This window comes from Sinocyclocheilus rhinocerous, unplaced genomic scaffold (genome assembly GCF_001515625.1).
Source record: "Sinocyclocheilus rhinocerous isolate Xijiao unplaced genomic scaffold, SAMN03320098_v1.1 scaffold1623, whole genome shotgun sequence".
NCBI lineage: Eukaryota > Metazoa > Chordata > Actinopteri > Cypriniformes > Cyprinidae > Sinocyclocheilus > Sinocyclocheilus rhinocerous.
In genome coordinates this window covers 438,325-452,158 of record NW_015657306.1, presented here as the reverse complement: position 1 = coordinate 452,158, position 13,834 = coordinate 438,325, and the positions used below count along the sequence as shown (strand labels likewise).

The window sequence follows — 13,834 nt, the reverse complement described above, 5'->3', positions numbered from 1 at the left end:
CGTTGATGTATGGTTTGTTAGGATAGAACAATATTTGGCTGAGATACAACTATTTGAAAATCTGGAATCTGAGGGTGCAGAAAAATCTAAATATTGAGAAAATCGCCTTTAAAGTTGTCCAAATGAAGTTCTTAGCGATGCATATTACTAATCAAAAATTAAGTTTTGATATATTTACGGTAGGAAATTTACAAAATATCTTCATGGAACATGATCTTTACTTAATATCCTAATGATTTTTGGCATAAAAGAAAAATCGATAATTTTGACCCATGCAATGTTTTTTTGGCTATTGCTAAAAATATACCCAAGCGACTTAAGACTGGTTTTGTGCTCCAGGGTCACATATTTACTCATTATTTTAATAAAATCTTTAGGACGTTCATATGTGTTCAAATAACACACACTGATCTTTCATCTCTTTGTTATAAAGGCCAAACCAAAGCTTCAGTCACTTCTGAAACACCATATGTTCTCCCTGGCTGCTGTGAGTCTCCTTTGACATACAAAATCATGTGCTGAATGGTTTCCCACAGTTCATTTGACTTTAAAATGAGGCATTTATGAACATTGCTTCCAATGAAATGGTTTGACCAATGCAATTTTCCTGAAATTGAAATCTGGGGAAGCACATATTAGCTTTTTAAAAAGCTAATAGTGATAGGTTTGTCACAGCCTCCAAAGCTATGATTTGCTACATGCTAATGCTAGTCATTTGCAGGTTATATTAAAAGAAGGGATGTTCCCATTCTAGAAAGCATTTGATTGGTGTATGCCTGAGAGTTTATTTGGGTCATATTGGGTCATTGGGGCATATTTTTGGGTCATTTCTAGATGGTAAACAACATTCTGTGAAGCTCTTGTGAGATTAGCATTTGCTGCCTCCAAGGTAAAGTGTAGGGTTGCTTCAGGACTCAGTGTACGAATGTTGAGTCAATTTCCTGAGATTTTTCGCCAGAATGGAGTTGCCATTTAGACTGCAATACTTTTGGACCATTTTCCAACTGCTTTTTCAAAAGGTAACTTTAATTGTCAGTGTTTAGCAGTACACTAGCATATAGATAGCCTCAAAGTTAACAGACATGAACTAAAGTCTCACATTTTGTTTTAATGACATTTTTAAACTAGACTGTAAATGTGATATTTAGTAGAATATGTGGGTCAGTGAGTTTTAAAATAACACTAAATGTCTGTTTGAGTTTTTAAACTAATCTTAAAATATCCTTGCCTAAGGTCACTGTGGACCAGCTTGCTAGCATGTCTGAGATTACAACAATGGCCAATGAGATCTTAAGGATCAATGCCTCTGAGGATGTAAGTGAATGTGCTTTATTGATTACATTGGCTTTAACTCCTGATGGGAATGAGCAATTTTTATGAAATTTGGTACAAATGTTTTAGGCCTCATTCTGTTTTCAAATAAAAAATTTGGTGGCTTAGCGGCATTGTAAAAATGGGAAATTTAAAAATTATGGGACTGCCGTTTTTACGCTCTCTCAATCAATCCACAGGGAAGAGTCTTTCTGGGCGATAAAGGAATATCTCTCGAAACGAAAGACATTGTTGCATCCAATGGAATCATTCACGTGATTGATGGAGTTCTTGTACCTTCCTTCGTAGTTCCCATAATGCCCCATCGGTGTGATATTAATGGGAGCAGGATCTCTTTTGTAGGTCCCTTTTTATGTGTGACTTCACATAATCAAATGACCAACACCATAATTATATTCAATTTTATGTTAAATACAATTAATTTATTTATTATGGTTAATAAAACATCTGTGCAACAAGATTTTCTAAAAATTTAATGAAAAATGTTGCTTCTTTTCAAAGGGTACCTGTGTCCGATGTAGCCATCTCCATGAGACACAATGTCCGCATGGAAGTGTTGAGCTGGTATTTGATGTTTTCAATTATTTATGAACTATATCATCCATTAACGCATCTATAATCAGTATGTAATTAATAAAAGACGTTTTAAATGAATGTATTTTCAAAACTACAACAACCAATGAAGAATATCTAAACATGAGCAACATTTACAGCACAGCTGTATAATTTATTGATGTGAACACTGCATTTGAGCTTTTTTTCACCTTGGTAGGAAGATCATTTTAGAGGCTGCGAACCAATTCCTGATCGCCGATGGTCGTACTCTATCTATGAGGAAGGCTGTGCCAAATACTGCAACATTACTCAGACGGTATGAAAACAAGGTCTCAGATCCCACAAACAAACACAACCTTCCATAATTGTTCGCAAATGTTTGTTTGTTTGTTTTCTCCATAGGTAAACTGGTTTTTAACAATAGCTTATAAACCTTTCAAGACAGACTTACTATATGCTACAAGGTTGTTCTTCGATGGTATATACTTCAGTTGAAGCCATCAATCTGCATTATTTCAACTTATTCTCAAAGTAATCCCATTTAACAGCAGAATTCATAATGAAAAACTACATTACCCATGATTCTATACAAAATAATTTGAGTTGCAGTGAGCAAATCACACCACAAAAGCTTGTAAATAAACACATATTTTGCAATAAACTCAAAATATATTGTTTCTACAGATATAATTAATAACTTTAAATGAGTTTCACCGTTGTTTAATTCAATAACTTCATTTGCAGTGGTTCATGGGATTGTAGTTCTTTCCCTTACTAAAGCCATTAAATACACAGTCTTGTACATTTGTCTTTTTGCCCAGTTTTTTTTTCCAGAGTTTGTAATGTTGTGATTCTTCTTGTAGCTGGTTGGCTTGGTTCATGGCTTGTAAACTTTTTAATGAAGCCCTTTTTTAAATTCTGTTGGGGAAAAATGAATAGCAAAAATGCTTCTGAACCACCGCCACTGAAAAAGTGGGCGGGCACTGATGCACTCAATTTATAATGAATAATCTGTATGAATATGGACGTTTGTGAGATGTGCGCCATCTTGTTTTCAGACGCCGCAGTGTTGTAGTGGTTTCTATGGGCCGGACTGTAAACCGTGCATTGGGGGTTTCCAGCACCCATGTTATGATAAAGGGACTGTAAGTATGCAACTCACTACGGTCGTGACTGGAAGTTCTGGTGTTTATTTGTCATCTGTCTGTCCGTAGTGTTTCGATGGCATCAATGGGAACGGCTCCTGTAAGTGTGAACCAGCGTTTACAGGTGTAGGCTGCCACCTCTGCTCAGACCCCAACAAACATGGAGAGAACTGTGACGAAGGTGAAGTTAAATACCTTATATATTTTCAAAGGACTCTTTGTACAAACCGTGACCCCACTGGTACAGTAGTAGTCACGGTGACCTTCTCTTCTGCTCGTGCTCTTTTTGCTCCTGTAGATTGCCTCTGTGTCCATGGTGTATGTGATAACAGGCCTGGCGGTATGGGGGTGTGTAGAAGAGGATCCTGTCGGGACGGGTTTTCAGGGAAGCTTTGTGACCAGACAGCCACCCCCTGCAATTCAGACGGCGTCCTCGAGCACTGCCACATTCACGCCAAATGTGTCTACAACAACGATCAAACCATGTTAGTGTCACTTGAGCATGATGTGTAGATCATTGTAGACTGCAGTCAGGTATTTATTTTATTTTATTTTATTTTTTAATTTATTTTTTTATTTATTTATTTACGTTTCGTTTCGTTTTATTTTTGGCCATGGCCATTATTTAATTTCATTTCATTTCATTTCATTTTAATTCATCATTTGTTTAGTTTACCATTTGTTTACCATTTACCATTTCAGCAAATATTTGGCAGTTGAGGTATTTTATTTTATTTTAGTTTAGTTTATTTACATTACTTAACTTTACTTTTCACAATCAGGTTTATTATTTTATTTTATTTCATTATACAGTCAGGTTTATTTAATTTTATTTATACAACATTTTTTGCAAATATTTGACTTTTTTTTTTTTTAAGAGCCCAATACTTTTACTGCAATGCCCTTTGAAGCAAGCGTGTTAGTAATGCCAGTTTATGTGCTGACTTGTTAATCGCCACCAATCTTTGGCATGTTATCGATCTATCATACATTGTGCTCTAGGTGTGTTTGTCTGCCTGGATATGAAGGAGACGGCTACACCTGCATTAAAACTAATCCCTGCCTCCAACCTCAGAGAGGAGGCTGCGACGTCAATGTGAGACAGATGTATTTCCCTTTTCCAGCGGTTTGCTTTTAGCAATGTCTGCCTAATTTTTACAAGTATATCAGAATACAGAAGTTGCAGTCATTTAAAGCCACTCCTTTGTTTCAAACTGACACATGAAAATGATTTTCAGCATTGAATAGGCCTGTATTTTTCACCTGCAATAAGAGTAAAACAAAATATAGCTAATTATATTGAAGTTACTTAAGGCAATATGTTTTTATAAACAAAGAAAACTGATAATTCTGATCAAATTAATTTACATTTTAATCAGATCTGTAGTTTTTCTAGCACAACAATTAGGGATTTTGAATGAATAAACAATAGAATAGAATAAACATGCCATAATTTGCATAATAAAGTTGAAAATATGATATATGTATATACAGATGTAAATACAGTGATCCGAGTCAGTGAATCATTTTAATCTGTTCATTTACATGAAATGAACAAACCATATGATTCAATTGAATGAATCAGACTTTTCAGCACTAATAGAATGAACTGATTTGCTAGAATTTATTGGACTTTCTAATAACTTTCTATAACTCATGTTGAGCTTGCCTCAGGGTTTGTGTGTGTGTGTGTGTTTTATAGGCCAGATGTATGTACGATGCAGGAATGGTGAATTGTGCTTGTATGGAAGGATGGACAGGTGATGGACGTTTGTGTGTGGGAATCAATAACTGCTTGAGCGAGAGTCGTGGTGGATGTCATGAAAATGCAGAATGCACAGTCACCGGACCAGCACAGGTAATAGTGAACAAGCTGTGAGGATACAGTTAACCTGTAGGACAGAAAAATCACAAAAAATATCTCTATAATATCTCCATTGTTTCTCCTAGACAGCACTGAGATTAAATGGAGCTCCTGTTGAAAGGCTTTTGCATCTTGGAGGTTCACACGTGTCTTCTCTAGCCCTTATGTTACGTTCCAGGTCAATTTGACCTAAAAACATATTTGTGTTGTCAAAAATTAACCTGTTTTTCTTGAAATTGTGTGACTTTTTCTCATTTAGAGTCACTAACATGCCTGAAATTTTTCAACATTCTGAGGTGTTGTGGGATGTGTGTGCAAAAATTCTATTGCAGTTATAATGTCGATTTGACCCACAAATTTTTTTAAAAAGCAGGTGCACAGAGTTTAAAAAACAAGTATATTGTTATGTCAGTTTCACAACTACCATCTGAAGGTATTTACATTTATGCTTTTGTAAATTTTGATCACTTCTTGCATGTGAATTTTGCTTTGTGTCAAACCCATGGTCTCATGTTTGAGCTTCAGGAAAGTGCACAAAAATACCAAAAACCCATTAAAAAAAAAAAATACTGTTTACAATATTCACATTTTGTAAAAAAAAAAAAAAAAAAAAAAAAAAGATCAATCTGATCTGGAACATAACAACTGTACTCACAATTTAACATAATACAAGGGCTAGACATCTCAACAATCTCATACTTTGCCCATATTTGCCAAAATGCCAAAATCAGTAGTTAGATCCATAGACAGAGATCTCAATATAAACTCACATATTTTTCATCAAATTCTTTGAATTTCATGTGATCTGAGCTGCTATGCAGTTATTTAATATTATATTGATATATTAAAATTATATTGAGATATTTATGTAAGTTTGCATTTCTTCAAAGAAATTTTAAGAGAAAACTCCAAGACTGAATTAATACTTGTATAAAACACATCCAAGAACTTAACTATAAATGAATATTGCAAACCCAGAACTGAGTTTTGTTCAACTTATTTTTCTGTTCAGAATGAATGCAGCTGCAGGAAAGGCTACATGGGAGATGGCATCGTCTGTAAAATTGTCAACCCCTGTTTGTCAGATAACGGAGGCTGCCATTCTCTGGTCTGTATTTCATGCTTGCAGATTTATCTGTTAAATATATCTGTACATGTCTGAACAATCTGTCAAAATATGGAAGCTGGCGAGATTCTGCTGAAATTGTATTCAAGGCTAGGATTTCTTTATATGTGCAAGAGCTAGCGTGCAATGTGGTGTAACTGTTTGATAATGTGTCTAGGCCACATGTAAATTAAAGAGCCCAGGAATACGTGAATGTGTGTGCCGAAGCGAATACGAAGGCGATGGAGTCACATGTTATGGAAACATGCTTATGGTAAGATTACACATTTATGCATGAATTTAATTGTTATAAATCAGCTATCAATAACATAATTTTTAGGCTTCAAACAATTGTTTAGGAATAAATAATAGCAATATAATTTTAAATGTTAAATATTTAAATTCTTAAAATTTTGTATTAATAACAAAACTAAGTAAAACATACATTGTTTTTCATTTTGAAACCAAAACCAAATGAACACAACATACACAATCAACAAACTAAAGTACAAATTACGTTTTGACTGAAAAATCGTGTACAGTATGTCGGATAGAATGAGAGTTCATTGAAAAAGGAAATGAAAAAAAAAAGATATTTTGCACATTTCTTTTTAAATTAACAATAAAAGGTCAAAACATAAATAAAATACCTTATTCTTCAAGTTTTTCAAACAAAAAACATATGAATTCAACATATATGGACACATTCACAATAGATTTTTTCCTAAAAACTGATTTCGATCAAAATCAGCATTTAAAATGGAAACATATTATTAAGTTGTTCGTTTTATTATTGCTTTTATTTTCAGGAGCTAGATGGAAACTCTGCGTTTTATAGTTTCAACCGTTTCCTTCTAGTAAGTTCATCTTTTCAATTATTCAATTTACAATAATGTTGTAGCAACATCATGTGAATATTTAAACAATATTACTATACAACATTTCTGTGTTCATCTGCAGAGGCACAAAGTGATTGACAGTGACAGCAGGGTCACGGCTTTGGTTCCATCTAAAGCTGCTTTCAAAAACCTCAGCGATTCAGAGGAGTCGTTTTGGTTCGATTATTACAGGCTTCCTCACCTTCTGCAGTAAGTGTTTGGATCGACATTAAGAACTGATTTCTGATGTTTGAAAAATTAAATAAATGGATTTTTCATGTGCAATTTCTGTCTAGAGTTCATTTTTTAGATGGCATATACACCTCTGAAGACTTACAGCAGCTGGTTGGTAAAACAGTCCAGACTCTAGGAAAGACTAAATGGGAGGTCAAAAGCAATGGCAGGGTAGCTGTAACACAAACCCCACCACTTGGATGAATTAACATCTTAAATTGGTCATCTTTTAACTGCTGTGATGTGACCTGTTAACCCTCATGTCCCCAGGAGCTCATGATCGGCAATGCTACCATCCTCGCTCCAGATCTCAAGGCGATAAATGGGTGCATTCACATCATTGATAAGGTAATTTAATTTAACACAAAGATTGTGTCTGTTTTTTAACATTTTAAACCAAAAGTATTAAACTTTGTGTTATGAATTTGCAATAAATTAGAATGTTTATTGGAGTTGCATGGAAGGAGGGAACCAAGATATGTCTAAAGACCAGATTAACTACATAGCAACACCCAGAATACCCTAGCAACAAAATAGCAACACCCCGAACACACTTAGAACACTTTAGCAACTGCATTGCAATAACAGAGCAATGCCTTAAAAGCATACAGAACACTTTGGCATTTACATAGCAACACCCTTGCAACAATAGAGCACCCTAGCAATAGCATAGCAATGCCTTAAACACAGTTAGAGCACCTGAGCAAATGCATGGCAACACCCTAGTAGCTACATAGCAATGCCCTAAAAAATACGCAGAACACCTTAGAAACTGCATAGCAATGACCTAGCAACTACCCAAACCCCAGGTTCAGGAAACAGTCCTCCGTAAAATGCGCTGCACACATCTGAATATTTGGGTTAAACTGTTCTGGAACAGTGTTGTAAATACAACTTAACCACTGATTTCTAGTTGTGTCCTCTTTTGGAAGGCCAAACAAAGTAGTTTCGCGTTCACAATGAAACACACAGCATCTCCACAACATGGCGACGGCTGCAGCAACAATACTACAGCGAGAAGTTACGCCTTCTTTCTTTGCGTAAACATTTACGCGCTGCCAAGATGGCGACGGCCCGCTCCGCCCACTTTGAGCTTCAAAAACGCTCTTCAGAAACCTACGGGTGACGTCACGGACACTACGTCCATGTTTTTATACAGTCTATGGTCTTAACTTTTATAAAGAATATCTCTTTGGGTTTGAGACTTTAGTCTTTGCAACTTTAGGGATCTTATCTATGCACAAACAGCTTGTAACACTCCAAAGAGAAAGGAAAACTTGAAATTGCATCATATGACCCCTTTAAAACATGTAGAACGCCTTAGCAACTGCATAGCAACACTCTGAAACCATTTAGAACTCCTTGCCACCTTAGCAACGCCTTGGCAGCCCATTGTGTTGCCAATTTTTTTTCAACACTGATTTCCTTCTAAAAATGTTCATGTCTAGTTTGAACATAACAATCCCATTGTTCTCTGAAATATGAAACATTTCTGATTTTTCTGACAAATCTGCTTACAGGTTCTTCGACCTCCTCTATCTGATTTCCCTCCACCGCCTCCCAGTTTGATGAAGCTCCTGAACGACACGCCAGAATTCAGCCTTTTCAGGCAGACAGCGGTGGTGTGTTTCGCCTAGAAATAGAACTTACTCAATATTTTCAAAGACTGTACAAGAGTAACAGAATAACTGTTACATAAGCATAGTTGTCTCTGTTTTTTTTTTTTAGCTCTACAACTTGGAAAACAGTATCCCAACTAGAGATTACACCATTTTTGTCCCACATGACAGTGCCATACAGGAGTACCTGAAAAAAACAAACTCGACACAACTGGTGAGTGGAACTTTTTGAAATGATGCTAGACATGTCTCACTCATAAAATTCATTGATGAAAGTGTCTCTTTCCAACAGAGCCAAGACATCGTAAAATATCACGTAATTCTAGGCGAGCAACTCTTTCCTGAACACTTGGGCAATGGACTTTTTAAAAATACGTTTTTGGGAAATGGCACTCAGATCATGTTTTTTGTGGACACTGATAATCAGGTATTGCACAACCAACAATAACTCATATTCTGTACAACACTTAGATGAAATTAGTCGTGACTAACTAGTCCTAAACTACAGACAATGGCCAATGACGTTCCCATAAATGGAAGCTTCATTGAGACGAGGCATGGCACAGTGTTCAGGATCCCACGCGTCTTAGACCTCCACAAGAACCACTGCAGTAAAGATGTGATTTTAAAAATTTCTGTAAGTTTCCGTTGAATTTTTCAAGGTGAATCTTGAAGTGACGCAACAGACAATGTTAAGGAACGTTTGCTGTCTTTGCAGGGTCGCTGTGGAGATTGTAACGCTGAACCAAAATGCCTTTATAATGCCAAACCTGTAAGATGATATAGTCCTTTGATGTTTTAGTTTAGCATTTATGTGAAAGGAATTTTATGATGCATCCTTCTCTTCGTTTCTTCAGCTACAACCAAAGTTCCCTCAAAATATGAAGTCAAATTGCAAATACAGGACCAGAGTTGGAAAAAAGAGAGTGAGTGTGCCGGGCTGTCACATGGAATGTTTGAGAACAACTAAGGTACTTCATTTTCTATCTTCAAAGATTTGGACATTTTTACTTCCGTTTGTTAATGAAAATTCCATAGTTGGATCCGGTTGTATTCATTAAATACCTTATATTCTTTCTTGATTTCAAACTGACATGGCTCTATCCACACCTTCAAAACAAATCTAATGAATTCTTGTTAAACCATTTGTTATTATTCAGGTAACTATAAACATGTTGATAGTTTAACTAACTTGCTCCTCAAGACATCCTTCAAACTGTTGCTCCATCTTGACAGTCATTGATCTGAAAGAGAAAACTAACTGTAGAAGAAGAGTTTGTACCATTCTCCAATCCCCAGTTCCCACTTGTGGCAACAGTGAGAATGCAAGCCGTTCTTGCACTCTGAACACTACAATGCATGAAATTGTGCAGCTAGAAATGCCTGCATTTATGTATTTCGGGCCAGAGTGTTGTGTTTTGGTATTGGGTTTACACTTCATTTTACAAATCCAGATTCGGAGCTGATTCAGATTCAAATCTCACAGTAAATTTATTCCTAGGACCATTCTTGCTGTCCAGGATACTTTGGGCATGATTGCTCCAAATGTCCTGGGGCTGTGGATAACTGGTGCTCCAACAATGGTCAATGCAAGGATGGGCTGTTTGGCAGTGGGGAGTGTCTCTGTAATGAGGGCTTCCACGGAACGGCCTGCGAGATGTGTGAACCTGGGAGATATGGAAAAGACTGCAAGTCCGGTAACATCAATGAGCAATTTTCTATTCTACTGTCTTTCTGTAGGCATTCTGTTGAAGCATTTTTCAACAAGCCCTTGGCTTTCATTTGACAGAATGTCATTGTGAACATGGCAAATGTTTGGATGGTATGGAGGGAAACGGGCAGTGCATTTGTTACAAAGATTGGAAGGGAGTGAATTGCTCCATTGGTCAGTATTAAGGTTAAACTTATTTTATGTCAGATAGCATGTTTCTCACTTTCATGCACTTGACGTCATAAACTTTTCTCAATTTCAGCGGTAGTCAATGATGCCTGTGGTGGAGTTTGCGATGTCAATGCTAAGTAAGAATGGAAAACATAAATATAAGACACATTTTTAACACATTGATCAGTGTTTATGATACAATATTTTTCTTCCAGCTGTATCTCAGGAGGTTCAGGAGCTCTTCCAACTTGTTCCTGCATAGCTGGTTATAAGGGTAACGGGACATTTTGCAAAGGTTTGTTTGTTGTTCTTTGCTAAGTTTGTTATTGAAGTTTTTTCCCCCCCTCAGTGACAGTGAAATCAATATTCATACTGTTTACTTTCCCAATACACATTCCTGATCTTATTGTGAATGATTTGTGTTCCACAGAATTTGACCCATGTACCAAAAACAATGGAGGATGTTCCATAAATGCAAACTGCACAAAAACATCGCCTGGTGAAAGGAGCTGCACATGTAAAGCTGGCTACATTGGTGATGGGGTTATGTGTCTCGGTAAAAGTGTGATTCACTTACTTTAATATCTAAATGGGTAGCATGGACCAGTGGATTCATGGAATTTGTGTTTTAGATTTGATGTTTAAATGATCTCTTAATGCATTTGCGCAACATTTATGTCAATTTAGCACTCAAGTCAAGTCAAGTCACCTTTATTTATATAGCACTTTATACAGATTGTGTCAAAGCAGCTGACACAACAAAACAGTGTTAAACAAGACAAATGTGTGCTTATAATGCAAGAGGACGATAGAAAACAGTCAGTTTATCAGTTAAAGTCAGTTCATTGTTGATTCAGTGATGTCATTGTCCAGCTCAGCTCAGTTCTCTTCCAATAGTGTTTGTGCAGTCAAGTCAACAATGTTGCCAGAAATTGTGTCCCCATCTAAGCAAGCCAAAGGCGACAGTGGCAAGGAACCAAAACTCCATTGGTGACAGAAATGGTGAAAAAAAACCTTGGGAGAAACCAGGCTCAGTAGGGGGCCAGTTCTCTTCTGGCCAGACGAAACCAGCATGGTGTGGTTTAATCCCAGGATGCAACGCACCTCAGATTGAATAGAGGACTCGTCTGGTTCTTGTGGTCTTGAGCCGATGGCTGATGAGGTCTGCACAGGGATCTGTCTCTAGGGTTCATCTAGTTGACATGGTCTCCGCTGACATTCAGGGCTGTAGAGGTCATCTCTAGGTGCTGATCCATCATCTGGTCTGGATATGAACTGGATCTGGGTGGCTACGGTGAAAGAGACTAATATTAGCATAGATGCCATTCTTCTTACGATGTAGCGAGTACATCGGGTGTTATGGGAAGTGTTCCCGGTTCCGGTTGACCTAATTAATGCAGCCTAACAATCCTTTAACAGATTTGAATTATAGAAATGTGATAGTATATTATCTGTATGCCAGGTTAAAGAGATGGGTCTTTAATTAATCTAGATTTAAACTGACAGAGTGTGTCTGCCTCCTGAACAATGCTAGGTAGATTGTTCCAGAGATTGGGCGCTAAATAGGAAAAGGATCTGCCGCCCACAGTTGATTTTGATATTCTAGGTATTATCAAATGGCTAGAGTTTGGAGATCGAAGCGGAAGTGAAGGACTATAATGCGATAAGAGCTCACTCAAGTACAGAGGTGATAAACCATTCAGGGCTTTATAAGTAATTAGCAAGATTTTAAAATGTATACAATGCTTAATAGGGAGCCAGTGCAGTGTTGACAGAACCGGGCTAATATGGTCATAATTCCTGGTTCTAGTAAGAACTCTAGCTGCTGCATTTTGGACCAGCTGGAGCATTGAAAATCTTCATTGATCCCTTGTGGTGTTCTGCAGTTGGTCTTTGCCTGCTGTCTATGGTTTCTTTGATGTTAGTTTAGTATTATAATCAGCCTTGATTATGATTTTTTGTGCTATATGAAATGTGCTTAGGGTGTGCCTCAGGGCTATGTATTGGGCTCAATTATCAGTTTTTCATTGTCTGTATGCATTTACTTGTATCCGTCCCTCGGGTCATTTTGACCCGAAACTCATTTTTAAAGATTTTTTAAAAATCGAGCGTTGATCGTTATGGTATGAGACTTTGTGACTTTTGTCGCACTTGAACCGGGAATACACAAAAAAAATTTCAAGTGAATTCAAGCAGTTTAAGTGGGTGTTATAAAAAAACGTTACAAAAGTGTCCCTCGCGGGTCATTTTGGCCCGCCACTGGAAAAGCATGGAATTTACGAAAAAACTGCAGATTTTTTAAATTAAATTGTCACACTTGAGCATGGAACACACACAAAAAAATCGTGTTCGAAAAAAGTCGATTCGAGGATTCTATGTGGGTGTAATAAAAAAAGTAACAAAAGTGTCCCTCACGGGTCATTTTGACCCAGCCATAGGAATAAATGGTATGTGCGAAAAAAAACAGGAATTTTTTTTTATTTGATTTTTTTTACTATACAAAATCTGACACAATCCAGAGAAGATGCATACCCAAATGAAGGGCTGAGACTGCAGAATGTCCCCAGTGCACACAAAACTCACATGCACACACACAAACACACACATGGCACACACACTCCCATTGAAACACATTATAGCATGTATGATGTTTCTGCTGGGAAATGACTGTCATTTTGAAATTTTTTTTGACTTAACACAGTTAAATGTGAGTGATGGGGTGGAGACCAATGAGTTTATATCATATTTATATTTTTAAATTGATGTTTTATATGTATTACATATTTATGAAACTGTATGAATATGCATATGTTTGGATTAAAATTCAGCATCAATTTCATTTTTTTATTTTTATTTTTTTACAAAATATAGTTTTTTTATGTTTTGATATATATCTGAAAGCCTTGAGATATATCTGAAAGCTTAAAGGGTTACTCCACCCCAAAATGAAAATTTTGTCATTAATCATTTACCCCCATGTCGTTCCAAACCCGTAAAAGCTTCGTTTGTCTTCGGAACACAATTTAAGATATTTTGGATGAAAACCGGTAGGCTTGTGACTGTCGCCATTTTGGAGAGTATCCACTGAAACGGAAACTGCGTATGCTGTTCTACTTGTATGTGTCAGCCACACCACACGGTTTGTGTTCAGTGGATATTCTCCAAAATGGCGCTACGGTGGAGACAAATTGTTGAATAAAGTCGTTATTTTTGTTTTCTT

At 36.7% G+C, this 13,834-nt stretch overlaps 1 protein-coding gene across 1 annotated transcript in view; it reads left to right on the top strand.

The window, feature by feature from the left end:
• The window catches only part of LOC107721010 (stabilin-1-like), a 38,125-nt gene that overhangs the window by 6,998 nt on the left and 17,293 nt on the right, over positions 1-13,834 (top strand). The window contains exons 16-42 of the mRNA XM_016528864.1: positions 434-487; positions 1,234-1,314; positions 1,512-1,670; positions 1,834-1,896; positions 2,105-2,203; positions 2,946-3,032; positions 3,102-3,213; positions 3,331-3,517; positions 4,035-4,128; positions 4,735-4,890; positions 5,909-6,004; positions 6,180-6,275; positions 6,811-6,858; positions 6,962-7,089; positions 7,176-7,284; positions 7,384-7,461; positions 8,634-8,735; positions 8,842-8,946; positions 9,025-9,159; positions 9,241-9,369; positions 9,451-9,504; positions 9,590-9,703; positions 10,234-10,429; positions 10,522-10,617; positions 10,706-10,751; positions 10,830-10,909; positions 11,045-11,170. Of these exons, the coding sequence (XP_016384350.1) occupies positions 434-487; positions 1,234-1,314; positions 1,512-1,670; positions 1,834-1,896; positions 2,105-2,203; positions 2,946-3,032; positions 3,102-3,213; positions 3,331-3,517; positions 4,035-4,128; positions 4,735-4,890; positions 5,909-6,004; positions 6,180-6,275; positions 6,811-6,858; positions 6,962-7,089; positions 7,176-7,284; positions 7,384-7,461; positions 8,634-8,735; positions 8,842-8,946; positions 9,025-9,159; positions 9,241-9,369; positions 9,451-9,504; positions 9,590-9,703; positions 10,234-10,429; positions 10,522-10,617; positions 10,706-10,751; positions 10,830-10,909; positions 11,045-11,170 (2,830 nt within the window). The remainder of the gene's footprint in view (positions 1-433; positions 488-1,233; positions 1,315-1,511; positions 1,671-1,833; positions 1,897-2,104; positions 2,204-2,945; positions 3,033-3,101; positions 3,214-3,330; positions 3,518-4,034; positions 4,129-4,734; positions 4,891-5,908; positions 6,005-6,179; positions 6,276-6,810; positions 6,859-6,961; positions 7,090-7,175; positions 7,285-7,383; positions 7,462-8,633; positions 8,736-8,841; positions 8,947-9,024; positions 9,160-9,240; positions 9,370-9,450; positions 9,505-9,589; positions 9,704-10,233; positions 10,430-10,521; positions 10,618-10,705; positions 10,752-10,829; positions 10,910-11,044; positions 11,171-13,834) is intronic.